Source organism: Vombatus ursinus, unplaced genomic scaffold, assembly GCF_900497805.2.
Source record: "Vombatus ursinus unplaced genomic scaffold, bare-nosed wombat genome assembly UNPS02011700.1, whole genome shotgun sequence".
Classification (NCBI taxonomy): Eukaryota; Metazoa; Chordata; class Mammalia; order Diprotodontia; family Vombatidae; genus Vombatus; species Vombatus ursinus.
In genome coordinates this window covers 6,769,500-6,797,467 of record NW_020951478.1, presented here as the reverse complement: position 1 = coordinate 6,797,467, position 27,968 = coordinate 6,769,500, and the positions used below count along the sequence as shown (strand labels likewise).

General features: G+C 39.8%; 1 protein-coding gene across 1 annotated transcript in view; it reads right to left on the bottom strand.

Moving 5' to 3' along the window:
• The window catches only part of LOC114039227 (guanylate cyclase soluble subunit beta-2-like), a 90,015-nt gene extending 68,712 nt beyond the window's left edge, over window positions 1–21,303 (bottom strand). Inside the window, exons 1-3 of the mRNA XM_027856916.1 lie at window positions 21,196–21,303; window positions 17,020–17,093; window positions 8,221–8,315 (exon numbers count right to left, since the gene is read on the bottom strand). Of these exons, the coding sequence (XP_027712717.1) occupies window positions 8,221–8,315; window positions 17,020–17,093; window positions 21,196–21,303 (277 nt within the window). The remainder of the gene's footprint in view (window positions 1–8,220; window positions 8,316–17,019; window positions 17,094–21,195) is intronic.
• Between the last annotated feature and the right edge of the window lie 6,665 nt (window positions 21,304–27,968).

Sequence of the window (27,968 nt, the reverse complement as noted above, 5' to 3'; positions counted from 1 at the left end):
AGAAAAGATTAAGCCTGAGAGCATTAGCTAGCTGGGAGAACTCTTCTTTTGTGATCTAATAAGCTTAGTGCCTAGGACAAAGAACTTCTGCTAGGGGACAGAGAAGTCCTCTAGCCAAGATTCTGGCAAAGAAGAAAAAGGCTACTCTATTGAGGAAAAAACAAAATAAAGCTGACAAAGATTACCTCTCCCACCTCCACAGTTTGAACTATCACTTGTCCCAAGGCTGAAAGAATGGCAACTGCTTTTCTAAAAGAGTCATAAAATCCTTTGGCTTTTGAATGAAAAGAGCATGGCAGAGGCCCCTCTTATGAGGAAGCTATAGTACTGTAGGCAAGGATTTCAACTGAAGACAGAAACTGAAAAAGCAGAGAAAAGCTCCATGTTCTTGTACCCAGTAGGACTGTGCTTGGAAGCCTCCGGAAGAGGCCATGCTTTTTGGAAGTGACCATTAAGTTGCAGAGCCAGCAAGAGCAGCATGATGACATCACTAGAAGACATCAGTAGCAGTGGAAGTATGAGTTGCATTTCATGCATGTGCCCTGGCCACACCTGTTCGCTGTATGCTCTTCCACGTGTATAGCCTGGCCACACATTTTTCCATGTACTTCCCTACATGTGTGAACCCTTATATTTGTCCTTCCACATGTATGCCTTGGCCACACATGATCTCCACAAGTACATCCTTGACTCGTGTTTCCAATGTGTTTCCATTCTTCCCATTAATGTTTTTTGATGTGTTTGTGGCCTTTCTTTTTCTTTTTTAAACTTTGTTACAAAGGAAGTCTTGAAGGGAGAGGAGGGAAACTATATAATCAGAAATGAGTGTAATTTAAAAACAAAAGGCATCAATTTAAAAAGAAGGAAAGGTCTCCCCTTCTTTGAGTGATACCTGGATGAGGGAGGAGAAAGTGAGACTGGGGGTTTTGTACAGCCCTTCTCACTTAGATTCAATTCACTTGCATGTCATAGCTGCACCTCCTTGATGTCATGGACCTCTTTGAGAATGAAGGACTAAAACAACCACCAGGATGAACTTTCTCAATTAATTCTTTAAAAAAGCATTATATTACCAGTGCATATCACCTACCTAAGACCTGTGTGGAGCTTTAGATATAGTAGGAATAAGATTCACCCTGGAGTTAAAAAGCCTGAACTTGAGTCCCAGCTTTACCACTTATTAGCCATGTAACCATGAATGAGTCCCTTAGCCTTTTTTAGCCTCCATTTCTTCTTCTGAGCAGCCAGGTGGCACAGCAGAGCTAGGTGGTACAGTGGTCAGAGTCCCAGGCCTTGGGAATTCAAATCTGGCCTCAGACATTTATTAGCTATGTGACCCCGTTTGCCTCAATTTCCTCACCTGTGAAATGAGCTGGAGAAGGAAATGGCAAACCATTCTAGTATCTTTTTCAAGAAAACCCCAAATGGGTTCATGAAGAGTTGAACACAACTGAAAAATAACTGGAAAAACAATAACAAAAAATAAGACTATATTTGTGCTACATATCACAAGGTGGTTATGAGGAAAGTTTTTAATACATTGAAGCACTATAAAATGTGAGTTATTGTTGTGTGTTAGTAAGGGTGAGAAGCATTCCTCCCCCCATCCCCACTTCCACACATAAAGTGGGCACTAGCCTGGCTTCCAAATAATCACATATATGTCTCAGTTTTTTAGCATGTCCTGTAGGCGGGAACATCTACAAATGTGCTATGGGGAGGAATGTTCCTTCACACTATTTGTCCTCCCTTTTTCTTTTATGAACTTTTTTTTTGTTTCTGAGGCAATTGGGGTTAAGTGACTTGCCCAGGGTCGCACAGCTAGTAAGTGTCAAGTGTTTGGTCTGAGGCCGGATTTGAATTCAGGTCCTCCTGACTTCAGGGCCAGTGCTCTATCCACTGTGCCACCTGGCTGCCCTAATCCTCCCTTTTTCAAATAAACCATCCGTAAGCACTTCTGGTAGGAACCACAGTCTAGCTAGTGAATTTCTGGAAAGGATGAAAAGAAAAAGGATGGAGGAAACAGGTATAATCCTCCAAGCCCCCTTTTTCCTTTTTCTCTCTAAAATTTCTCTTTGCCATCTCCAGCCCTTTTCCCACACCTTCACCACTTAAGAACACACATATACGTAAGAATCCCTGCTCTACATAAGAATCATCACTCTTGTTTATACATTGCTTAAGACTGACTAAGTATTTTCTATAGCACATATTCTTAACCTTTTTGTTGGCAGGCTGGTTCCCAAAATAGTGGGTTTTTATTTTTCAAGTGGAAGGAAATCCTAACTTTCAGTTAGAAGTTAGTGAAAATGATGATGTCATTTTCCCCATCCAAATTGGGATGAACCACTGAAATCACTGTAGAAACTGAACTCCACTGATCTAGTGGATCCCAGTTTAAGAACTCCTGTAATAGAGACAAAAAATGGCTTATTTCCTGAATGTCACTATCCCTTTAAAGAAGTGTCCCCTTCACTCACCTATGGGAGAGCTTTACTTCTCTTGGAGCCTCCTATGATTTCTAAAAGTTGAAGTAAGCATCCCACATGCATGCTTTATTCTCTGAACCATGACTCACATCTTAGCCACAACTCACTTTTGAATTGTCAGGGTTCTGGTGCCAAATGAACAGGGGTGAACACATTTCTGAATGGAAATGATTTTCCACGACCATTCTATCCCCTGGATTTCTCCCAGTCAGAAGTCTACTTCCTTCTGTCAGCCTTCATTTAGGATGGCATTGCACAGCTCTGCCCAACTCCACTCCATTCAGAGTGCCTGACACAGCCAGACAAGAGCTACTTAATTAGCACACTGATGGTGGCAACAGGTTGAACTAAAGCTGGTGTTGACAATGGTGGCAGACCATTAATGGCACATACTTTGGTTTTGAAATATTCAATTACTTCATCCCCACCCCTCTAAATTTCAAGAAGTCATTTTGCTTCTCTTTTACACAGATTTTCTGTCGATTTTCTTTATCCGCAGAAGTCCAGGAAACTATAGCAGAGATACATGGAAGTAACTGATAGAATAGATGACAAAGAAACCTGCTAGATCCAGAAGCACTGAGCTGAAGTTATTTATTGCTTTAACAAAACAACAAAAAGATCAGTGGGTTTAAAAAAAATCACATGAAACAGAAATATGTTCAATGCCTTTCCCAAGCATCAAGGGTGACTACTGCCTTCTGGGAAAGCCACCTGTCTCTATGAGACTCAGTATAGCTGGCTGACCGAATGTGTTAGCAAGAACTCATGCTTGATTAATGATTATCCTTCCTGGGGCTGACTTCAAGATTCAGTTCAAGTGCTACTCCTATACAAAGCCTTTATGACTCTCAGTTGTTAGTGCCATCATTCCAAAATTACTGTGTAACTCCTTTGAATGTATTTTTGTATTTACTTCTCTGTTTACTTGTTGTTTTGCCTCTATAAAATATAAACATCTTGAGATCAGAGATGGCTTTATTTTTTGTCGTTTTATCCCCAGTGCCTAGCACAGTCTGTTGCACATAGTAGGTGCCTAATAAATGCTTGTTTAATGAATGGGTAAATAACCTATAACTAAACCAAGAGGAAAATCTAAAAACTTAGGGACTCTGTTAGCTTCCCAGAGGCATGACATTAAACCAAGCACTGCAGGTGTTGAAAAAAAAGTGTTGTTTCCTCCCTTCTTTTTATAACCTTCACTAACAAATACTCAAGTTTACCAAAAGCATAGCATCTGAGGCTTCTGACCCTTCCCACTCTCCTATAGGGGACCTTAGTATGGTCACATGCATGCCTTGTTTTCTTTGCCCTCTATGGGCCTTTTGATGGTCTCATGGTTCCTCAAATCCTATCATTCCTTCAAGTGTAGCTATGGCAAGTTATATAGTCAACAAGGTGGGGAAGTAGACATTTTCTTCAGTCCCCAGTAACTCTCAAATGACAACAACAATAAATCACTTAACCCTGTTTGCCTCAGTTTCCTCATCTGTAAAATTAACTAAAGAAGGAAATGGCAAACCACTCCGGTATCTTTGTCAAGAGAACCCCAAAAGGGGTTGCAAAGAGACAGCCACAACAACAAACATGGAATAAAAGGAAATTGTAGCTGTGTGACCCTGGGCAAGTCACTCAACCCCATTGCCTAGCAAAAATTACCAAAAATAAATAAATAAATAAAAGGAAATTGTGCACAGAGACCTTTCTAGATCAAACTATTGAGAAGGTAAATTTTACCCTTAGTGATTGCCTCTACCTCCTCCTTTTATCATATCTATTGAACCTTAAGTCTTCCTCCCATCCTCCACCACCTTCTGCCATTTTTACCATGGTTATCTATTGTTGACATTGTGCTACCCCAAAATTTATTAATAAGAATAAGAGGCAAGGAGACAGATAATTTTTCTCCTCCGAGGGTAAGATGTCCAGGGAGGTATGGTACTGTCTCAAAGGAGTGGTCCTCATATGCACTAACTCCCAATAGATTAGATCCATTCTAGGGTCTCCAACTCCAATTAAAGAATACATCTTCCTCCCACTGAAGTCCTCTTCATTGAGACCTCCATTGAGTGAATATTCGCCTCCCCCCTTTACTCCTATATCAATGCCATCCTGTGCTACCTTGCCCATTTTCTTGTAGTCTCATCTTCTTCCTCTCCTCCCAACTCTCTACTGAAAATTGGCTACTGTGTAGAAAGAGCACTAATTTTATTCTGGAGTCATTGGATATATCCTTGCTCTACCACTTAATACTTGTGTGACCTGAACAGATCACTTAACTTTCCTGAGCCTCAATTTCTTCATCTGTAAAATGATGGGTTTGGACTAAGTGGTTCCTTCCTGGTCTCTCTATATGATCTCATGCTCAATCAGAAGCCCAAATAGGTAGTGTGTTGGAAAGGACAAGATTCATGCACAATGATGGATGGTCCACTTACTGGAAGAAGTCCCTCACAAAAGCTGTACTTTTGTATGATAGTGGCCCAGGTCTCTTTGAGCCCAGGTCCCCTTCACTCACCTATGACACAATCATCATTTCAAAATCAATGACATTGATAGCCTAGGGACAATGAAGGTATGTTTCTTCTCTTCACATGTGCCCCCACCATGTGAGTAGGCCCCACCACATTTGTACCATGGCCATATGTGTTTGTTGTGTATATGCTCTGATCACACATGTTTCCTAGATCTATGCCCCTCCATTCATGTTTCCTTTATATGTCTGCTTTTCCCCACTGATGGTTTATGTAATTTTAGGAGATTATGCCCCAAGTTTATGGGAGAAATGTTTTAGTACTTCTTTTCTCACTACGTCAATTCATCTAATGTCTTTGCTTTAAACTAATCATGTTATCTCCCTCACATTAGTGAGAGTTTGTGATCTATGGTTTTTGATTGGATGAGGCTGCATCCATAAAGTATCTTGAACCTCAGATAGCTTATCTAAGGGAACTTGTGTGTGTGTTTGAGTGGCAGGGAGAATAGGACAGGACTGCCCTCATATGTGACAAAGATAAGGGATACAATTAAATCAACAATCTAACTTTAAGGGAAATGATCGGCATCAATGGTCAAATATTAATAATATCATAAGAATCATTAATGTAAACCAATTGCCATAACAAGGAGACCAAACCAAGCTAGAAACCTCCTCATCAAGCAAATACTTGATTTCCTTGACAAATAGAAAGATATGGCAGCCAATGACAGCACCAGTTGACAACATAAAGTCAATTGCAAAAATCTTATGGAGAAGTAAAGCGAGAGATTACAAGTAGTTTCACCTCAAAAGACAGAGAGAAGCAGTAGAAGGAAAACAAGCTTAAAAAATGCTTGGCAAGACACTCAACTAAGTCTAACACCTTCACCTACTAGGATTAGGCAGTTTCCCAGGAAATATGTCTCCATAACACCATTTTGTGTGTATGCAGAGTGAGACTTGATTTCTGATTGGCTGAGAGACCTCTCTGAGCTAGGTTACAATGAAAGGCACACATTATGGAGTAGAATATTGAGACAGGTGGTTTTTAGAGATGAGAGTGAACTTTTAAAGGGCTATTGTGACTCTTGGAGCCACTGACATATAGGGGAATCTGGCCTCCCAACATTTCCCTTGACTTATAGTGCTTACAACCCTAGAGAATGCTGAGAGCAGACTTTCCTTGGAAAGACCATTCTGACTCTCCTTGGTTGAGCTCAGATGTTTTATCTTGCTCTCAGCTGGAGTCCCTTCACTATTGTACGTTCTTTGATCTATTCTAATCAGTATATCTTCCACAACTTCCATTTACCATTTTACTTGGATAAAAGGATTTATTTGCTATTCACTATTTGTGACAGTCTTTTGTGTAACCAGCATTTGCATTTGAGGAGGGACAGTGAGACTGGTGATATTAAGCTTTAACCTCCTCTTAAGAGTGATTAGGGATAGTGTCTTTTTTTCCTGAGCTCCTTGTATCCTTATCCTTACAGATATTTGAGGTATTGGAGACAAATAAAAATCTAACCCAATAACCTTGGATACAAAGGAGGGAAAGGAACAAACGTCCAACGATGGCCCTACTTCTATTCCCCACAAAAGCAGAAATCAGTCTCCCTTGGAGAGAGGTGGGCCAGAACCCGGATCTGACACCTATCCATGTTACATGTAACCTGAGCTGTGTTTATATTTAGACAGCGTGGATGCTTACAGCTTATACAAGCAAAGTTATCCCAAGATCATTTAAGACTGAAAGAGGAAGGAAGATAAATAATTTAAAATGGAAAACATGTTAAGATTTTTCCAAAAAAGAAAGGAAGGAAATAAGCATTTATCAAGTGCCTACTGTGTACCAAGCACTAAGTACTAGAGCACTAAAGCGCTGAGCATTTTACAAATATCTCATTTGATTCTCCCAACCACCTTGGGTGGCAGGTGCTATTATTAATCCCATTTTACAGTTGAGGAAATTGAGGCAAATGGAGATTAAGTGACCTGCAGAAGATCATACAGCTAGTAAGTTTCTGAGGTCAGAACTCAGGTCTTCCTGACTCCAAGCCCAGGACTTTGTCCCCTCCACCACCTGTGGTGTAGACAACTAAAAGCATAACTAAAAAAACTCCAATATTCTTCAAGTGATGTATATTTGTGAGTCTCTGAAAAATCAGAGTTGAAGATCACATAAAATGAAATGGAGAGGTGCATGGTGAATGTAATCTGACCTCAACACATTTCCAACAAGAATCCTTCAGAAGGAAAGGTCATTTTAAATGGATGTCATTTTAAAGGGAAACATACACATATGCATGTTTATGTGTATATGTGTGCATATAGAATATGTCTATATACACATATATGTACATATATACATACAGAGAGAGAAGTAGAAGAAGAAAGTAGGAAGAAGAAGAAGAAGAAGAAGAAAAAGATGAAGAAGAAGAAGAAGAAGAAGAAGATGAAAAAGAAGAAGAAGAAGATGAAGAAGAAGAAGAAGAAGATGATGAAGAAGAAGAAGAAAGAGCTGATTATATGGTACAAGGGAGGCAGAGCCAATGGATAGCCTGTGTGGTCCACTGATCTTAACACATCAAGAGTACTTGAGGAAGGTCCCTAGTATGTTGGGTGGCAAGCTCATGGGAGGACATGCTCAAGAATTGCCTAGGAGGGACTGGCTATGGTAGGTTGTGATCTGCATGATCAGGAAGAGTGACCACATAAATGAAACCCTTTATCCATTGGTTATCATTGGTTACACTGGAGTATCAAGTATGGAGTCTACCTCAAAGATTTTAAAGACCATGATGATAATAAAAACTGTTGTGATGGTGGCATTATGGGACTGTTCTACTAAAATGAATTGGTTTTCCTAGAGTTGAAAAGGCCACTCCAACACCATAACTAGCACGAAACATAATGGGGCTTTGCCCAAGCAAGTCAACATCTAATGAGGCACCCTTCCTCCTTGGGTCTCATGATCCTCCTTCATCCCACATCATCACATGGTATGACCAGATATGACTGGCCCACCCCATCCCAAAGAGTCCCACAGCCTTTGTGCTCCTATTGCAGGTTTGTCTTCCCCTGGGTCAGACTATAGCCTCTTCCAGTGTCACTATACCAGCAGATTACCCTCTGTATGCTTTCTCCACACCCCTAACCCCTAACCCAAGGGCAACTATTTTTGCCCAAGGAGAAAATATCCTGAATTACAACTCTGAGTCCCACCACCCCCTCCTCTTTCTTCATACTTACCCAGAAGTTTGCAGGCTTCTTGAATCAGTTTGATTGTGATGACATCATCATATACAGTATATGTCATGAAGGCATCTTGGATTTCTGCACATGATCTGAAATGGAAATAATCGTCTGATTTTTTCAGATTCACCTGAGTTAGGGCCCTAAACTGACTCTTTGGAATATAGCAAAACTCATCTGAGGTTTAGCCCCAGATTCAGAGAATCTTCGACCCTGTAGAATATAGAAAAACTTATCATGGGTGCTGAAATATAAAAATGTACTGGATAATAATTATAGCTGGCATTTATATATTACTTTAAATCTTGCAAAGCACCTAACAAATACTATTTCATTTAATCCTCACAACCACCCTGAGACGTAGATATCATTATTACTACTATCCTCATTTTACAGATAAATAAACTGAGGCAGACAGAAGTTAAGTGAGTTGCCCAGAGTCATACAGCTAGTAAAGGCCAAATTTACACTTAGGTCTTCCTCACTGACATAGTGGGCCTGACTCTGGAAAAGAGGGCCATTTTAGTCTAAAAAATGGCCATCATATTTGATTGGACTTTTGTTGCTTCTTCATATTATTATTTTTAAATTTTAGCCATTGTATCTGTTATTCTTTTGGTTCTGCTTTCTTCATTCTCTGTCACTTGATACAAGTCTTTGCATGTTTCTCTGAATTCATCATAATCCTAACATACTAGGAATATTCTCTATTATATCCTAATAATAATGATGATGATGATAGCTAACATTTATATAGTGCTTACTATGTACGAGGCACATGCTAAGGGCTTTATAATTATTATGTCATTTGATTCTCACAACAACCTGGGAGGTAGGTACCATCATCTTCATTTTACAGATGAAGAAACTGAGGCAAACAGGGATTAAGTGACTTGCCCAGGGTAACACAACTAGTGTTTGAGGTTGGATTTGAACTCAAGTCTTCCTGACTCCAGGCCCAAAACTATGTACTACACCACCCAGCTACCCATATCATAGTTTGTGAAACCATTGCTCAATTGTTGGGCATATATTTTTCCAGAGTTTCGTTGTTGTTGTTATTGTTAACAATGCTGCTATGAATTTTTTTATGCATGGGTCTTTTCTCACTGTCAATAAATTCCTTGGGGTATATCTGATTCCTGTAATGGAATCACTTGATCAAAGTGTATGAACAATTTAATACTTTTCTTCAAACACCCATCTTTTTAACACCACTTATATCTAAGTGATGTCATACGGCTTTAAGTCATGAAAACCCATGATCTCAGAAGAGATCATATTAATGATGCAAAATGTTGATGACATAAAACAGAAAGATCTATCACGAGTGAAAGTAAGCTTTTTGCATGCAGTTTGGACAAAACCAAAAATCACCTGATTTATAATAGACCTATATTAAGTAACCCAAAGGCATAGTATCACTGGATACTTCACTGTAAGAGCAATATTTTTTTTCCAAGAAAGGGAAAGCAGACACCTATGATGAAGGACTATTACCAATGATGACTTACATACAAGAAGTGATATAAAAGACATTATCATAGATACGTATGACCAAAGAAGAGGGTGTGCCAATCATGTAATGAGAGTGAAGGTTAATGATAGCCAGCCTGAGATTTACACCAATATACACAAAATATTGAAAGAACCAGAGGAAGTTGTTCCACTTATTCAATGGATAATCTTTGGGGAATATATAGAAAAGTATGCATAAGAATCACACAGGATAAAAATTTAGGGAAGAATTGCTGTTTGCACCAATGGAAAGTTCATTCACAATGAAGTCATAGAACCATCATAAAAGAATTAAAGTTTGTACTGGATATTGGATAGATTCCCAAAGTGGGTGATGCCATCCCTTGAGGGCACTGGAATGATCTGGGGAGTGGTAGTAGCCTTGGGTGCAATTGGGGGACATTGAATAAAAATAAGGCAGTGGTGGAAGCATAAGGAAAGAAGAGAAGGGAAGAAAATTTTGAAAAGCCATTCGTACATATTTAATCTGTTGTATAATAGAGTTAAAGTTGTAGTTTTTCACAGAAACACACAAAATGCAAGTTATAACTGATCAGTGGTCAAGTCTGCTGACAGGTCTTAACAAGCAAGTGTTGAGCCTGTTGCACATTATCAGAAAGTCCAGCATGCATGGGCAGGAACATGTGCCTATAATGACTTGTTTACAATATAATACTATATGGTTACATGATGTAATATTGCATCATCAAAATTTCAATGCAGGAAACAACTCACAAATTTACAATAAATTATTAAATTTAAGACGTGTCATTTTAAAATATTTAATATATTTTTGAAATGATGCAAATTTTAAAAAAGAGTTAAAGAAAGTAGATTTCCGAGGGGACATTGAGTAATCTTTTTGAAGAGTGGATGGTAGGCCAAATAAGTTTGGAAACCTCTGGATTAGAGCTAAAAAATGACCTGAGAGGTCATTTAGTCCAACCCCCTCATTTTACATATTAGGAAACTGAGACCCAGGGAGACTGAGTGACCTGACCAAAGCACATAGACAACAAATAACAGAGCTGAGAATTGAAACTAGGTCTGACTCCAAAGCCCATGGTCTTTCCATAGTGCCATTTTGTCAATACAGAGGGACCATGTAGTTCTGTAGAACATGACTTCTAACTACAGTGAAGCATTCTCAGTAGTTCAAGAGCTAACAACAGCATCATTTAGTGTGAAATCCCTGGAGTATAACCTGATTCAACACACAGTACCAAGTACATTACCAAAAGGAAGGCCTTATTCACACTAGTTCACACCTCTAATTGAGTATTCTCACCTGATCAAGATATAAGGGGATAGCCTCTTGTCATTGATTTTAAGTGGGATGACTTGTTAATTACTTTAAATAATTTCTTGATTGATTCAGTATATCCCTCCCATTTATAAATGCATTAATAAATTAATCACTTATGCACTTATTATACATATGAAATTATGCATATGAATTATGCAAATGAAAAAGCATTGCTTATGTACTATGAATTAGCACTGTGTTAAGCACTGGAGATACAAATAGAGGGGAAAAAGAGACCAAGACAGTCCCTATTCTCAAGGAACTCACATTCTAATGGAAAGAGAGAACACATGAGTAAAAGTTTAACTCCAGGATGGACAGAAAGGCCCAGAAGTCCTAAAAAGGGGGAAGATGGCAAGATGGTAAATGGTAAGGACTGGAAGCCCTTAGACTATATAAATCAGACGTCGGCATCAGGGCTCAGAGAGAACATAGAGGCGAGGAGGGCAGCAAGGCCTGGAGGACTTTAGGAGGTAGTAGCAAGGAAGATGGTAAGGCTTGGTGGTCCTTGATGTCACTAAAGGGAATAGAGTCAACCATCATCTTATCCAAACCATGTGAGCAGTCAAGCAGTTCAGATGGCTTCTGGGCAGTCCCTATCAGGATAGATAGCAAAGGAGGAAGGCAAGAGGTGCTCTCAGGGTTGGTAGGTCTTCCCATCACCCAGCAATCCTGGTGTTGGAGGGTCATGTTGCTACCCCGTCATTCTGGATGGTGTTGAAAAAGTTCTTATTTGAACAGAAATCCAGTTTCCTTGAACTTCTGCCCCATGATTCTAGTTTTGTCCTCTGAGTCATAGGTTAACTCTACTCCCTATTTTAACACAGCATTCTTCAATTATATAAAGACATCTCTTATTTCTCCCATCTTCCATCTCTTCCTTAGGCTCAGCATCTCTTAATCTCAGTTTCATCATCAAACCTGCCCTGCCTTGGTTTCAGGACCAATATTGGAGATGAAATATGGTAATTGTCATTTGCCTCTTTTTGTATCCTCAGTGCTTGGCACAGTGCCCAGAACATAGTAGGCATTTAATAAATGTTTATTAGAAGAGCTTTGAGAAAACGAGAAGCACTCTACAAATTCAATATAATACTATACCAATAATAGAGGCAATATTGCATAGTGGATAGAGCACTGGACTTGGAATCAGGAAGACCTGAGTTCTAGTATTGCCTCAGACACTTACTAGTTATGAGACCCAGCTCAAATCATTTCACCTCTTTCAGCCTCTCAGTTTTCTTGTCTCTAAAATGGGAGTAATAACGACATCTGCATTGCAGGGTTGTTGTGAGGATCAAATAAGAAAAGATATGGAGAACTCTTTGTAAACCTTGAAGTGCTATATAAATGTAACTGTTATTTCTAGCTTATGACCTTGGGCAAGGCCCTCAACCTTTATATATTTTAAGCAAATCTCTAAGTTGCTTACTTACATTTTTAAAACATTTGCTCATTGGAGAAGGGGGTTATTGGAAGGGCAGATTAGTGAAAATAAAATAAAAAATAAAAAAATTAATAAAAAACACTTGGTTTTTGGAAAAATAAAAATAATAAACTAAAAAGAGGGGATTGGATTTAATGGCCTCTGAGGTCCCTTATGTCTCTATTTCTATCGTCTTCTGCTTTCCTGCTTTGTTCTAGTTTTTGTTTCTCTGTCTTTTCATGACCCTCCCCTCACTGCCTTGCAGTCACTGATAAAGAGGCTAAGACTCTAGAGAAAAGCTAGATGGGATGACTGGGGCAAGTCCAAGTTGATGGAGCACAGATTTAGAGGTATAAGGGACCTTTGAGTTCTTCCAGATCAACTCCCTCATTTTACAGAAAGGGAAACTGAGACTCAGAAAAGTTAAGGACTTTGCCCAAATCCAGCCAATTAGTAAGTGTCAGAGGTAGGATTTGAACCCGGGCTCTTTGACTACAAATCTAGGCTTCCATCCATAAGGCTGGACAGAAACCCTTCTCTATTGGATCTGAAATTCAATACTGTTTTGTCACCCCACTCTTTCCATGAGCTGCCCAAAGGGGAAATTGGCCTTCTCTACTTAGCTGTCTGCTTCTTCATCAGCAGAAGGGAAACACTGTAGGGAAAGTTCCTAATTAAAACTTGGCCTATCAAAATTTCATCCCAGGGTTGATGTCTAGAATACTTTGCCTCTAATGCCTCTGAGAACAGAACAGAAACAAGCCATGGCCATTTGTAGCCATCTTTGGCCCCATTCATGGTCCTCTCATTCATTTCTGTTGAAGTATGGCAAACCTCTCTTTTCTGTAAGTTGAACTTTGCCTCAAATATTTACTTGGGCTTGTTTATCTGTTGTAAGTTGCTGGGATGCCAAACATACCCAAACTGTTGTGACTGATGGCATGAAGATTTTCTATTCTCATTTATATGCTCTGATGTTCTTGGATATAATATTTCTCATTAAGGCATCTCCCACTCATCTATACAATCACTTAGATTGCTTCTATAAAGGGATATGCTGAGCCAGGGACACAATCAACATTTCCCAGGGTAATCAGTGATTTCAAAGCAGTGATAGGGAAAAGGGAAGGGACATGAAAAGACAGAGAAACAATAACTAGAATGAAGTAAGAAAGCAGAGGATCATAGAAATAGAGCCATAAGGGTCCTCAGGGGCCATCAAGGCCAACCCCCTCGGGGTTTTTTTTTTGTTTTATTATTTTTATTTTTCTAACAACAAATATTTTTCATTAATCTGCTCCTTCTATTAACCCTTTTCCCCATTGAGCAAATGTTAAAAAAAAAATCTCTGCATACATATTTACATAGTCTGATGAAACAAATTCCCTCCCATGTCTGAGAATGTTATGTCTTTTCCTTCATATTAAGTTCATTATCTCTCTATCTGGAGGTGATTAGCATGTTTTATCTTCATTATTCCTGTCTACCTTTCTTCCTGTTATCCTACCTGTACCTCTCAGCCTTCTTTCCTAGATCTTGATCCCCTCATTTTACAGATGAAGGAGTTGAAGCCCAGGGAAGTTCACTGAATTGCCCAAGGTCATACGGGTAAGTAAACATCATAGGTGGGATTTGAATCAGGTCCTCTGACTCCATAGCCAGGCAGCAGTATGAGGAAGGGAATAAATATTTATATTGTGCCAGGCACTGTGCTGAGGGTTTTTACAAATATTATCTCATTTGATCCTCACAACTTTGGGATGTAGATGCTCTTATTATTCCCATTCTAGAGTTGGGGAAACCAGAGGTTAAGTGACCTGCCCAGAGTCACACAGCTAGCAAGTATCTGAGGCTGGATTTAAAATCAGGTCTTCATGACTCCAGACCCAGCACTCTAGTCACCACCAATAGCAGCCACTAGAGGAGGTAGCACATACTGGCCACGAATATTTACTTAATTGGCTTGACATAGGTTTTTGAACCAAGAGGAAAGAAACCTGAATTCTTCATTGGGGAAGGGGCATCTGAGCTGTACTTTGAAAGATAGAAAGGATTTTAATAGCTGGAGATGGAAGTGTGCAGTACAGGTCATCTCAGCCAAAATCTTTGAACTGACTTGGATTTTCGAAGACTTTCAGTAACAGCCAATTTGATAATTACAGATCACTTTTTTTTTTTTTTGGTGAGGCAATTGGGGTTAAGTGACTTGCTCAGAGTCACACACAGCTAGTAAGTGTTATGTATCTGAGGCCATATTAGAACTCAGGTCCTCCTGACTCCAGGGCCAGTGCCACCTAGCTGCCCCATGTAGTTCACTTTCATGTATCACTTTATAGCTGAAAAAATGCTTTCCTCACATCAACTCTGTAAAGGAGATAGGGTAAGTGTGTCTCTTTTTAAAACGAGAAAAATGAGATGGAGAGATCAAACTGTTTGCCCAAGGTCACAGACCAAAAAGGCTGAGATGTCTTCACGTCCCCTCGGTACTCTTCCCATCACACTGTGTTTCCTTTTATCTTCAGTTTAATTCAATTCAACAAACATTTATAAAATGCCTACTATGCATGGGGCATTGCAATCAATGGCAAGGAGACAAAGATAAAAAATTATATGATTCATGCCTTCAGAGGACTTACAGTTTTGCAGAGGGATAAAACTTTCTTCAATACTTTGTTTCTCCTTTTTTAGCTTGGAGATAGAGGGAAGCTAGCAATAGGGTTGCTCCAAAAAGAAGAAGAAGAAGAAGAAGAAGAAGAAGAAGAAGAAGAAGAAGAAGAAAAGAAGAAGAAAAGAAAGAAAAGAGGGTCATTGACTGTTTCTCTTCCACCCATTTTAGGATGGAAGGAATTTCAGAAGGAAACAAGAAGACAGCTTTTAAAATAGCGTGTTGAATTTACTCTGTCCTTTTAAAAAATCAATATGGACATAAAAGCCTGTTGGAGTTCCATATATTCCTTGGTTTTTAGTTCTACTTAGTGAATGGAAATGTTCTTTTTTACTGGTTTTTGTTCGATTCAGAATAAAAAAAGAAAAGAATTAATAGAATTCAATTGAATTTCAGGAGTGCAATTAGTAGCCTACAAATATAGCAGATGTGGGATGAACATGGTGAATAATGGAGGGTTAAGAGGTGATGCTATCTGATGGTTTGTTTTATACCAAATAAAATTGGAAGTATAAAGCATGTGAATGTGCCTCACTCTACTCAAAAGATATGCCTTTAAAAATCATGTGTATATTAATTCTGAGTTCAATTTCAAATCTCATTTTCAATACAATGCAGAGCTTTTTATTTAAATGAAGCACTGAAAGGAATACTTTTGTAATGCAAATAATGTCCTCATTGTGTTTCATATTTTGGAATATCTGCGTTTTTTTTCCAAAGCAGGGATCTAATAAAATGCAAATTTAATAGCTGACTGACCTTTAAATCTGGTTTTGTTTGTGGTTTAAAAATGCAGTTTCATTGAAATTTTGCAGGTTTCTAATGTCCTATGATTTGATATTCCTTTTCAGGCTCAATCCAGAAGGGATTTGGCACATAAAGATCACCGAGATAAAAAAGTAGGAGAGCTAAATAGCAGCTATCACCCAGTTGGGTTCAGCATATGTATTTATTTCTTCAAATTGTATTATCCCTCTTTCAAGCTGTAGTGAAATCTCCTTTTTTGCAAACTTTTAAAGTTCCTATAGTTTCTAGGATATCCTCTTTGTTCCCTCAGCTGAAAATGGTATGAGAAATCTTTTCTTGGTGTGTCTCTTCCCTCTTAATGTAATTTCAGCTAGTACCCAGCAGTGAAGTGCCTGCACCATCTACTGAAAAGGAAAGCTTAAACAAAGTATTCTTGAATGATCTCAACCAACTTGCAGAGAGCCGAGCAGAGAACAGCTGCTTTCTTTGGTGTCTTTCGTGGGATGGGCCAAAACAATAAACATTTATTTATGTGTCTATTGTGTGCCAGGTGTTGTGCTAGGAACTGGAGACACAAAGGCAAAAATGAGATAATTCCTGCCCTCGGGGAGCTTACCTTCTAAAGGGGGAAGGGTGACAACAAATACATATACAAGTACTTAGAGTACAAAATAAAGACGATTCGTTAGGTGGTACAGTGGATAGAGTGCCAGGCCTGAGGTCAGAAATAACTCATCTTACTGAGCTCAAATCTGGCCTCAAACATTTACTAGCTGTGTGATCCTGGCTAAGTCACTTAACCTTTTTGCCTCAGTTCCTCATCTGTAAAACAAGCTGGAGAAGGAAATGGCAAACCACTCCATTATCTTTGCCAAAATAAATAAATAAATAAATAAATAAATAAATAAATAAATAAAATAAAAAAACCCAAAATGAGGTGACAAAGAGTCAGTCTGTTAAAATACTTAACTTGAGGGGCAGCTAGGTGGCGCAGTGGATAGAGCACCTTCCCTGAAGTCAGGAGGACCTGAGTTCAAATTTTGCCTCAGACCAAACACTTGATACTTACTGTGTGACCCTGGGCAAGTCACTTAACCCCAATTGCCTAAAAATGAAATAAAATAAAATACTTACTTGAGTTTCTCCCAGGTCTCTTCACCAAATTTCTCAATCACTAGAGATTGCAGGCAGGTGTTGATAAATCCATACTAGAAGAGAAACCAAGAAAAGGATGTATAATGAGGCATGAAAAACCCATTTATAGACAACTTAATGGTTTCTCTTAGGGAAGTGAAATGACATCCGCTTTGGGAAACTAATTATACCTTTTCCTTGTTTCCAGTGAGTTTATTTGTTTAATAGCTGTACTGGGACCCAGCTTAATGCAGACCTTGCAGCCTATGAGTAGTTTTGTTTCCATAGAGAATTTAGATTAACTAAATTTGAAACCAAATTATAATTATAGAAGGGTAGGAAGAGGCATTCCATGGTTGATTAGATTCCTCTTGGAAATGGTAGTATTGGCCTGGTTTAAACAGTAAGTCCAAATTAGTTGGAGGAGAGGATGAGGTGGGCATATGCATATGTGTTTAGATGATCTAGAAAGCAGAGAGAAAACAAACATTTGCCCTTCTAAAAATTGAATGATAGTTTGGGGAGAGAAGGAGCAAACAGTAGAAAGGAGAACAAAGAAGACCACCAGGGCTGGTTCAAAGAGAGCTTATTTGCCAGGTCTGCTTTTGAACCAGGATCACCTTTCATAATTATTCATTTTTATGCCCCTGCTGCTACATCAGGGGGAAAAAATAAAGACAGCAGAGTCAGATGTTATGAGCATTTGGCAGATATGCCTCACTTTTCACAGGCATTCCTAAATGTGCAGAAATAGAATTTTGGTAAATCAAACTCTACAGTATTTTAAATAAGCATTGGGAACTTATCACAGGATCTGAGGTTTAGAGTTAGAAGGGATCTTAAAGGACATGAGTCCAACCTCATTCATTTTACAAATAAGGAAACTTAGGTCTAAGAAAGTTAAGTGACTTGACTAGGGTCACATAACCAGTAAGTGGTGGAGGTGGGATATAAATCCAAGTCTTCCTAACTCTCACTCTTGCCCTCTCTAGCCACTACTCCATACTACTTGATATTTCAAACACTTTTCCCTTCCCTCACCTCTTCTCCTCCCCACAAATGAATACTTTCAACAAGGGAAGAATATTTTTGTCATATAAAAAAATGCCTAGTCATTTATCTGTTTTGTAAGATTGAATTTTTCTATATGGATATGGGGGACACACTTGTTTTCAAGGAAGAGAGAAGAGCACCCTGAATTAAACATTTTGTGGGGTAAAAATTTTGCTAACTTTCCCATTTATCCTCTACATGCACCGCCATATCCCCTTCCTCCATTCCACAGCCTTTAGTATTCCTGGTTGTATAGGCCCAACAACTCTGTAAGGAGTGAAGATACAACAACTGCTTTTTCCACTCTCAAGAACTGGACACAGGGGCAGCTTAGATGGTGCACCAGATAGAGCACCAGTCCTGGAGTCAAGAGGGCCTGAGTTCAATCCAGCCTTAGACCCTTACTAGTTGTGTGACCCTGAGCAAGTCACTGAAACCCAATTGTCTCAAAAAAACTGGACACAGGATTTGACAAAAGATATTCTTTTTGAAAAGCCTCATTAAGGGGCAGCTAGGTGGCACAGTGGATAGAGCACTGGCCCTGGTGTCAGGAGGACATGATTTCAAATCTAGTCTCAGACACTTAATAGCAGCATGATCCTAGGCAAGTCACTAACCCCCTATTGCCTCCAAAAAAGAAAAAAAAAGAAAAGAAAAGCCTCATTAAAAGTATACTTTCTTGAAATATGAAAGATGTTGACATGGACCCATTACTGTGCATCTCACTCCCATGGCTAGGCTCTGGGGTCTCTCCTTCACTTGTGAAGAATGCTGAGGGCTCAGGCACTTCACACCGGCTAGGGCATTGTCACCACCATCCCCAGAATTGTTGTCATTCCCTTTTAGGAGTCACACTAGCACTCTGCGCCTCAGCTCAAAGAACCAGTAGAGGCGTTCTTCACCTTGGTGCAGTCAGTTTCCATTCTCTCTGTTGGCTCAGTCGCTGCTCACCCTAGGGCCAAATCCAACACTCCCTTCTCTTCATCCCCACGGAGACAAACGACTCGGTGGATTCATCAACACCTTTTCAGCTTCCACCCACTTATGGCCATGCCCCTGTCTACTCGAATTTGTGTAGTGGTCTGAGGATGGCTTCAGACTCAAGAAAGCCTTGGTCCAAATCCTATCTCTCTGACACAAAACTGGCTGTAGGACCATGGGCACATCATTTAACCACCCCCTCAGTACACCAGACAGCCCTCTAAGACTATAATTTACAGATAAATTTCTCATCTTCAACAGTTGGGGGAGAAGGAGACCTTCCATACTAGAGTTTCCCATAGGTGGGAATGAAATCATAGGTCCAAATCACACCCCCCCCTCTCCCCCCAAAATGTATCAAGCTTTGGAAGGAACACAAAGATAGATGAAACATTGCCTTTGCCTTCAAGTAGCTGGAGACATTTAATACATGCAAAAAAAACATAATATAGAGAATTTGTATTACTCTGTATGTTCCTCAGTGAATGGAGAGAAGTATGATGGGAGTTCAGAGAAAGAGACATCCTCTCTGGAAAGTAGAAATCAGGAGAGGCTTCAAGGAGGAAGTTGTGTTTACTCTAAGTTTTGAAGAATGATTGGAGCGTTAATCATTGAAAATGGATTGTGAGTGGGGAGCTTAGAAGAGAGAGGATCAGGGAGAAGGAATGGTATAAACAAGAGCCCCAAGGCAAGATGTGTTCTGGGAATGACTAGTGGGTCAGTTGGATTGAACTACACAACATGGAGTATTGTGGATATGGGAATAACATAAGATAAAACTGGAAAGGCAAATTGGGGCCAAGTCATGGAAGGCCTTATTCTGCAGGCAATGTAAAACTATTGAAAGTGTTTGAAAAGTGGGATGTTGGGGCAGCTAGGTGGCGAAGTAGATAGAGCACTGGCCCTGAAGTCAGGAGGACCTAAGTTCAAATCCAGCCTCAGACACATAATATTTCCTAGTTGTGTGACTCAGGGCAAGTCACTTAACCCCAATTGCCTCACTTAAAAAAAAAAATTTGATGGTAGATTATTTTCCCATTAACATAAAGAAGCCAGTCCCTGGATCATAGGAATATGGGCAGCTAGGTGGCACCATAGTACATACAGTGCTGGGTCTAGGGTCAGGAAGACTCATCTTTGTGAGTTCAAATCTAGCCTCAGACACTTACTAGCTGTGTGACTCTGGGCAAGTCATTTAACCCTGTTTGTCTCAGTTTCCTCATCTGTAAAATGAGCTGGAGAAGCAAAAGGCAAACTACTCCAGTATCTCTGCCAAGAAAACTCCAAATGGGGTCATGGAGAGTCAGACACTTCTGAAAATCACTGAACAAGGTCTGAGTAAGGTATAAGAAGACTGGAAAGAGAGGAAGGGGCTTTAAAAGCCAGACTGGTCCTAGAGGTAGTAAGGAGCCACTGAATTATATTAAATACAGTAATATTTAATTACTTTGCTCTTTGTTCTAAGCCCTTCCTGGTGTCACTATTTCAATATAATTGGTTTCCTTAATCCTAAGGGATTTTATTTCATGTATTTAAGAACCATATTCTAGGAAGAAGTCCACAGGCTTCACCAGACTACTAGTGACAAAGGGGTGGGGGGAGAGGGGTTTAAATATGAGAGGTGGGCTATGAACCCAGTTCTTCCTGATCCAGTTCTCTACCCACTAAACCACACTGACTATGAAAGGGGCTGAATGTAAGGGGGAGGGAGGAGTTGAAGATATCTGACATTTTTTCAACTGAGTGACCTCTAAACTGAGTAGCTACTATCCAGAAAATAGGACTTTCAAGAAATTTAGAGTTTTTACCTGAAAAAGCATTGGAACATGGTGAGGAAGGGGAGGAGAAGAGATTTATTTGTAATTTACAGCTTCAGAGAGTTGCCACACTGAGAGCTTAAGTGATTTAGTATCATAGAATTGTAAGAAGGGGCCTGAGAGGTGATGAAGTCTAACCCTCTCATTTTATGGATGAGAAACTGAGGGCCAGAGAGGGTAAGTGATTTGCCCAGAGTCACATAGCTAGTAAGTGTCGGAGGTAGAATTTGAACCCAGATGTTTCTGTCTCTGAATCTAGCCCTCTATCCACTATACCATTCCCAAGCTTCTTTGTCCAGATTAGAAAGTAGTACGGGGCAGATACCTGACCGCCAATCCTGGACCCTGTTCCAAAACCTGTCCTCTCTCCACTACTCCAGGCCACGTCTCTGAAAGGGGCCAAAAGAGGTAACATAAGGAGTGGGAGAACCATCGGTGTCTCAGGCCCTGAACTTTGCAGATGTTTTCTGGGTAATAGTTTTTCCTTGACTTTAAAAGCCCTATTCCCTTGAAACCGGGAAGTTGTCTACAAGACACTTTAATTTTTCAAAGTAAAATCAAGTCAACAAACATTTATTAAGTAAGCAATCAATCAATAAACATTTATTAAGCACCTCCTATGTGCCAGGCACCTTGCTAAGAGCTGGAAAACCTTTACTATCTTCTAGGCATGGTGCTGAACCATGTATAGTATAATTATAAATTTTATATATATATATATATATATATAGTGTAACTTATAAAATACATAGTTTATACATATATAATATATGAATAAGACACATAATAAATAAGAGATTTCAATGTTTGGGTGAAACTTAAACTGAACAAAAGGCATTCTCCCCTCTAGACCACTCTCACTTCCTCCAAAGTCCCTCACCACATCACAGATTCTAATAAATTCCACACTCTACCTTCCTACTGGAAAATGTCTCTAGAATTCAGAGATTCTTAACCTTTTTTGTGTCATTTCTTCTCCCCCCCCCCCCCCCCTCCCCCCCCCCCCCCCCCCCCCATAGTAGTCTGGTGAAGCCTGTGGACTTCTTCTTAGAATATGGTTCTTAAATACATGAAATAAAATCCCTTAGGATTAAGGAAACCAATTATATTGAAATAGTGACTCTAGGAAGGGCTTAGAACAAAGTGCAAAATAGAGTTTACATTTATTAGAAAGTTCCTAGAAGTATGAAGAAGAAATATCATATCAAAAAAAGAAATATATATGTGTATCTGTATATACAGATACACATACATATGTGTTCTATACATATATGCATATACACATACAATATGTAAATGCACGCATACACCTATCTATGCATGCATGGATGCATGCATACATACATACACACATACATACATATATTCACGGCCCCCAGGCTAAGGATCCTGCAGTCTAGATAGAACTTAGTCATACCCCATCTGAGGAAGAAGCCTGAGGGAAAGACCAGACTAGAAGAGCTGATTACCATGGTGGCTGCTGCTCCTGCTGCTGCCGATACTGATGCCAGTTTTCACTGCTCACTACTTGGGCACGAAATGATAGATTTTCCTCGTCCTCCTCCAACATTTAGCATACCACCCATGAGAATCCTTTCCAGCACCTCAACTCTGGATGCCTACTGCCTATCAAGGGAAAATGGCCACAGTCCATAGGGAAATTAGAAACAGATCGCTTTGTTGTACCCAACCTCTCTCCGCGTGGAGGCCTAACTTAGCTCTTCTCAACCACCCAGAGAAACACTGGGAGGTCAAAAGGGCTTTGCTTATGAGGGGGTGAAAATGAATGTGACTTATTGCATAATTAGCCCGAAGGGGCTGCTTTCCTGGTAGCTAAGACTCATGAGAGTTTCAGGTTGAAACCTGAAGAATCATTCCTTGGGGTGAACCCAACTGGCAAAGCCTCTAATAGGCTTCATTCTCCCCACACAGACCCTCCCTCTAACAACTCTGGCTGAAAATAAATTGGAAGCAAGGCTTATATTCATGAAAAAAGGGGCAAGTATGCTTTCTGATTGTGGGGGAAGCCTGTAGTTAGCAAAAGGTGGAAGGAAAATTAAAGGTCATCTAGTCCAATCACTTCATTTTACAAATAAGGAAACAAAAGCCCAGTTTCCTTCCTCAAGGGTGCACAAAGTAGGGATTAGAATCCAGGACCAGATCCAGGGCTCTTTCCTCAAACCACAAGTACTTCCCTTGTTAAGGCAACCCTATGTGCACGGTGCATTGGCAGCTCTTAATAAAGTCAGTTAGATAGATGTAGCCCCTGTCCTTTCAAGATTTAGAATCTCTCTTCTCAGAGGACCAGAAAAATGAGGTCATTTATCCAAGATTCCACATGTGTTGCTGTTGTTTAGTTGTTTTCAGTTGTGGCCCCATTTGGGATTTTCTTGGCAAAGATACTAAAGTGATTTGCCATTTCCTTCTCTGGCTCGTTGTACAGATGAGGAAACTGAGGCAAACAGGGTTAAGTGACTTATCCAGGGTCACACAGCTAGTAAGTATCTGAGACCAGATTTGAACTCTGGAAGATGAGTCTTCCTAACTCCAGGACCCTCAAGTCCAGGTTGTTGATTCTCAGTGTGTAGTGTTCCCCCAAGGAATTATTAATTATCTTAGTTATTCCCCTCCATTTAAACCTGAGGCTGGAGGACCTAAACCTGGGAGTGTAAGTGCTGTGGGTTCATTTAGTTAGTGTTTTTGCACACTCACTCTTTGCAAGGCATTGTAGGAAATGCAGAGATAGAAGACCCTTCCCTCAAAGAGTTCACAGTCTGGTGAGTGCATGGTCTTAGTTCAATTACTTACTAGTAGTAAAGGTAATTGATGTCTATAATGTAGAGATGCCTTGGCTGAGACTACCATATAGTGAATATGGAGATCCCCATTCTAGAAAGAAGGCAAAAACAAAACAAAACAAAGTCTGGAGTGGTCATTATGTACTATTTCTCATACTTCAAGAGTTAAACTCCCATTCAGGGGACCCAAGAAGGCTTTTGCCTCATAATGAATCCTACTTTTTAGTCTTATCAAGTGGTCTCTCTTGTCCATAATGCCTTTCATTAACCCATTTTAAGGGCAGACACTAGTGGGTTATTTCCGATGGTATATTATTTTCCTCTTTACTACTCTCATCTCTTCCGGCTCCCTCTCCCATCTGTTTCTTCCCAGTTCTCTTTCTGCCTATCAGTTCAGATCTCTTCCCCACTCCATTTCTCAGAAGCCAGTCTTGGAACTCCTGGGTACCTTTGTGTTACCAGCCCATTTTATTTGGATCCTCAAAGTTGATCCATGAGGGAAGGAGCAAGCTGACTCTCCAACACTAGTGTGGTGGCTGGGCCCCGTCCTTTTTGGATGAATTGAGCCTGCTGTGCTTCCAAAGTGGAGAGCCTGCTTGGTCTCAGACATCAGGCAGTGTGTGCTATTTGTTACTCTGTAGGAGGAACATGTGGTCAGGGAGAGAAAAAAGGCACTGGAATAGGTGATTTCCATAATTATGCTTCCCAGTCCTTTGCAGTCACTCAACTGACATTATGTCTTTTGCTGCCAAGTGCTTGCTCTCTCTCCTTGAACACACACGCACACACACACTCACATTGCACAATAAATGGACGCTAAAAATCCCCATTTTCTTTCCCGTGCAGCAGATGGCAGGTCTCAGCAACTCAGTGGAAATTAAGCTTTTGGATTTTCTAATAAATTTAAGCATCACACACACACAAAAAAGCCTAGCTAATTTTGATTCTAATGTTAAGTACCAGATGGCTTATCACTCTTAGAACCCAGCAGCTCTGTGAAAGTGCTCCATACCCAGGGCAAAATGGCCGGGAAGATGTCCCACAGAACACTCACTTTGAATTTTTAACAACCAGTTGGATTCTTTAGTGAATATCATTTGTTAATAATATTGCATAAGGTAATCTAGTAAACACCTCTTGTCAACTGAGTGTGTCCATCTACTTTGCCAGTTTGCTAATTACATCTGTTATACAACCAACTCACTTCAACAGACTGTTTACCTCTATGAACATACTCTCTCCACCAGACCTAATTGCTATCTCTGCAGAAACCTATGGTTTCATGAGTTGCTGCGGCAAAAAAAAAAAAAAAAAGATTCACATAGTAGACAGCCTTCTGAGATGATCCTTTTTGAACTTAGCCAGGCTGGTCCTCAGTCTGTCATCAGGATTATTGAAGATTTTGCAGTTTGATAAAACTTGTCATAGCTTTTCCTTCACTGGGATAGCCTTGGACATCTCAGATTCACCCCCACATTATGGTGAAAGAAAAGAGTAGGACTTCACCTATGGACCCCATAAACTACTTCTCACAACTGCCTTATAAACATTTTTCATATCCTGATCTGGATTTGAAGAAACATTCATAACTGATTGAACTTAGCCCTTTTTTAGTCTATATATTTACATTTTGCAGACACCGTCTTTAGCGGGGTGGGGGAAATGGGGTGTGCTTTCTTTAGATACAAGCCCCTCTTCCCTTCCAGCATGTTATCAAGTCTTCCTGTTCTCATTCTTTCAAAGAATATTTTTTCACAGCCTCCTTTTGACTCTCTTCACAGAAAGTGAAATTTATTGTTTGAATCTCTTTCCTTAATCTATGTATATATACATATGCATATATGTATATATCTTCTGATTTAAATCTACCATACTTAGTATCATAGATATACTATAAAAAGGATCAATGAGACAATGTAGTCTACTACACCCATTTTACAGAGAAGAAAACTGAGGCCCAGGCAAGTAATATATCTTCACCCAAATGATGTATCAAAGGTAGGGTTTGAATGCAGGTGCTCTGAATCCAGAGGCTGAGTTTTTCACACTGTACCATGATGTTCCTCCGACGTGATATGCATCAAATGCAGTAAAAGGCACCTCTTGTCTCCCATGGAAGACGTTATTTGAGTAGAAATTCTTTTTAATTTTCTGTGGAATGAGGAGTCAAAAACTCCCTCCTGGACATGTCCAGCCATGCATGCTGTCTGCTGTCTCTACTCTACTCCACTGGGGCCATCGTCGATACTACCTTCCCACCAGATAATCAGACTCTGCCCCTGGAACCTTCTTGGGCTTTGAAATACCGGATTTGATCTAATCTTGTTGGTTTCAGGCCTCCACAGCTCTTCTTCCCAGACAGCTCCAGCCATTAACCCCACTTCCTTTCCAGTTCCCCACTGAGTATTATCTTTCCCTATTAGATTGTAAGCTACTTGAGGACAGTAATTGTCTCGCTTTTATTTATATCCTCAATACTTAGCACAGAGTTTGGCACATAGTAAGGGCTTTATAAATGTTCTGTCTGTCTGTCTATCAATCTATGTCTAAAAGCATGAGATACCAAAACGAGATTGCCAAGATAAATGTCCCCTGGTTTGAAAGAAAAAACTGAAACGAGAAAAATGTAAGAAATATATATCAGAGAAGAGTTGCTCAAATAAATGACACCCCAATCTTTTCTTTTTCATATTTCTAGGGACTTTCCAATCAATATAAATGTTATCTTGCTCTTTGTTCTAAGCCCTTCCTGTTATCACTTTGCTAAGTTCCATTCTATATCAAATTTTTTTTATCAACTTTTCATTTCTAGCCCTGGGCAAGGAAAAGGAAGTATTACTCAAAATGAACTTCACCTGTGTCTTGGTGTTGTAGCCAAAAGAGCTCAGAACCTGGAGTCAGAAGCCATGGACTAGAGTCTTGGCCCTATACCAGGGGTGGGGAACCTGCTCAACACCTTATAACCTGAATGACTTTGGGCAAGTCATGTAAACATTCTGAGCCTCAGTTTCCCAATCTGTAAAAGGAGAGTAATAATAATTGTACTCCCCATCTCACAGGAGTGTTATGAAGTTCAAAGGGCTTTGTAAATCCCTAAATTCATGTCAACTGTTATCATTCTACCTCCATCACAGGGTCACCCAGGGCCACCTTTAAAAGCATTACACGTAGACAAAACTTGGCAATTAGTTGGCTGTGAGTGTGCCTGTGAAATGCATAAGTAGGTTTATTTGTGACATGTTTTAATATTTGGGCATTTTATAGCCTGAAGAAGACAGCCAGTCAAAAGTCTTGAGTTCATTTTTTGAGTTTCCAGAAGGGTTGTTTATCTTTTGAACTTCTATGACAAGGGCCAGCATGCTTCTCTGTAGGGAGAAGAGTTAAGAGGAGGCAATCTGAAGCTTGACCTGGAAGAAGAGATGTAAAGAATCACCTCCCTTGGGTTCTTTGGAGAGGTGTGTTGGGAGGAAGTTCAGTCCAATACTCTCTGAGCCTAAGGGACCGGGGGCACTGCACCAACCCCCTCTCCTTAAAGGGCTCATGTGCTCTATATCCACGCATGCAGCCCAGACCATGTTTAATCATGGGGTAGCCTGGCCTCTAATGGGAGCAGATCTAAGTTCCTTTCTCTCACTTTCTTATGCTTATTAATATTTCATTCCAGCACCTCAGGGACAAATTAGCTAAAAACTAGGTTGTGACTCATTCTAGATCTCCCTAAAGGGAAACGGGAGTAAAAAAAAAATATTCAATATAAAATGTAAATAATAATACTAATAGCTAACATTTTTAATAGCACTTACTATGTGCCAGGCTAAGTGTTTTACAATTATTATCTCATTTGATCTTTAAACAGCCCTGGGGAGTAGAGACTATAATGAGCTTCAAATTTTTTACAGATAAAGAAACTAAGGCAGATAGAGGTTAAATGTCTTGCCCAGGGTCACACAGCTAGTAAATGTTTGAGGCTGGATTTGAGCTTCCTGACTCCAGACCCAGTGCTCTATCTTTGTATTACCTAGCTGACAGGTATTTATATCCTGACGCAAAAGAAATGCTAATGGACACAAAAGATTCGTAGTGCACATTGACAGAAAATTTGAAACAGGATTTTAGTTGTTTAATTTAAAACTACCATTGTACCCTCTCTGATAAGCTGATTTTCAAACTTCATCAGAATATAAAACAGTATGAAGGAAGACTAATTAGGCATTTTGTATTTCACCTTGGCTTTGCCCTATCCAAAATGATGCATGTCTAGGGTTGGGTCAATCCTCTTGTCATTGGTTGTCTTCTTCAA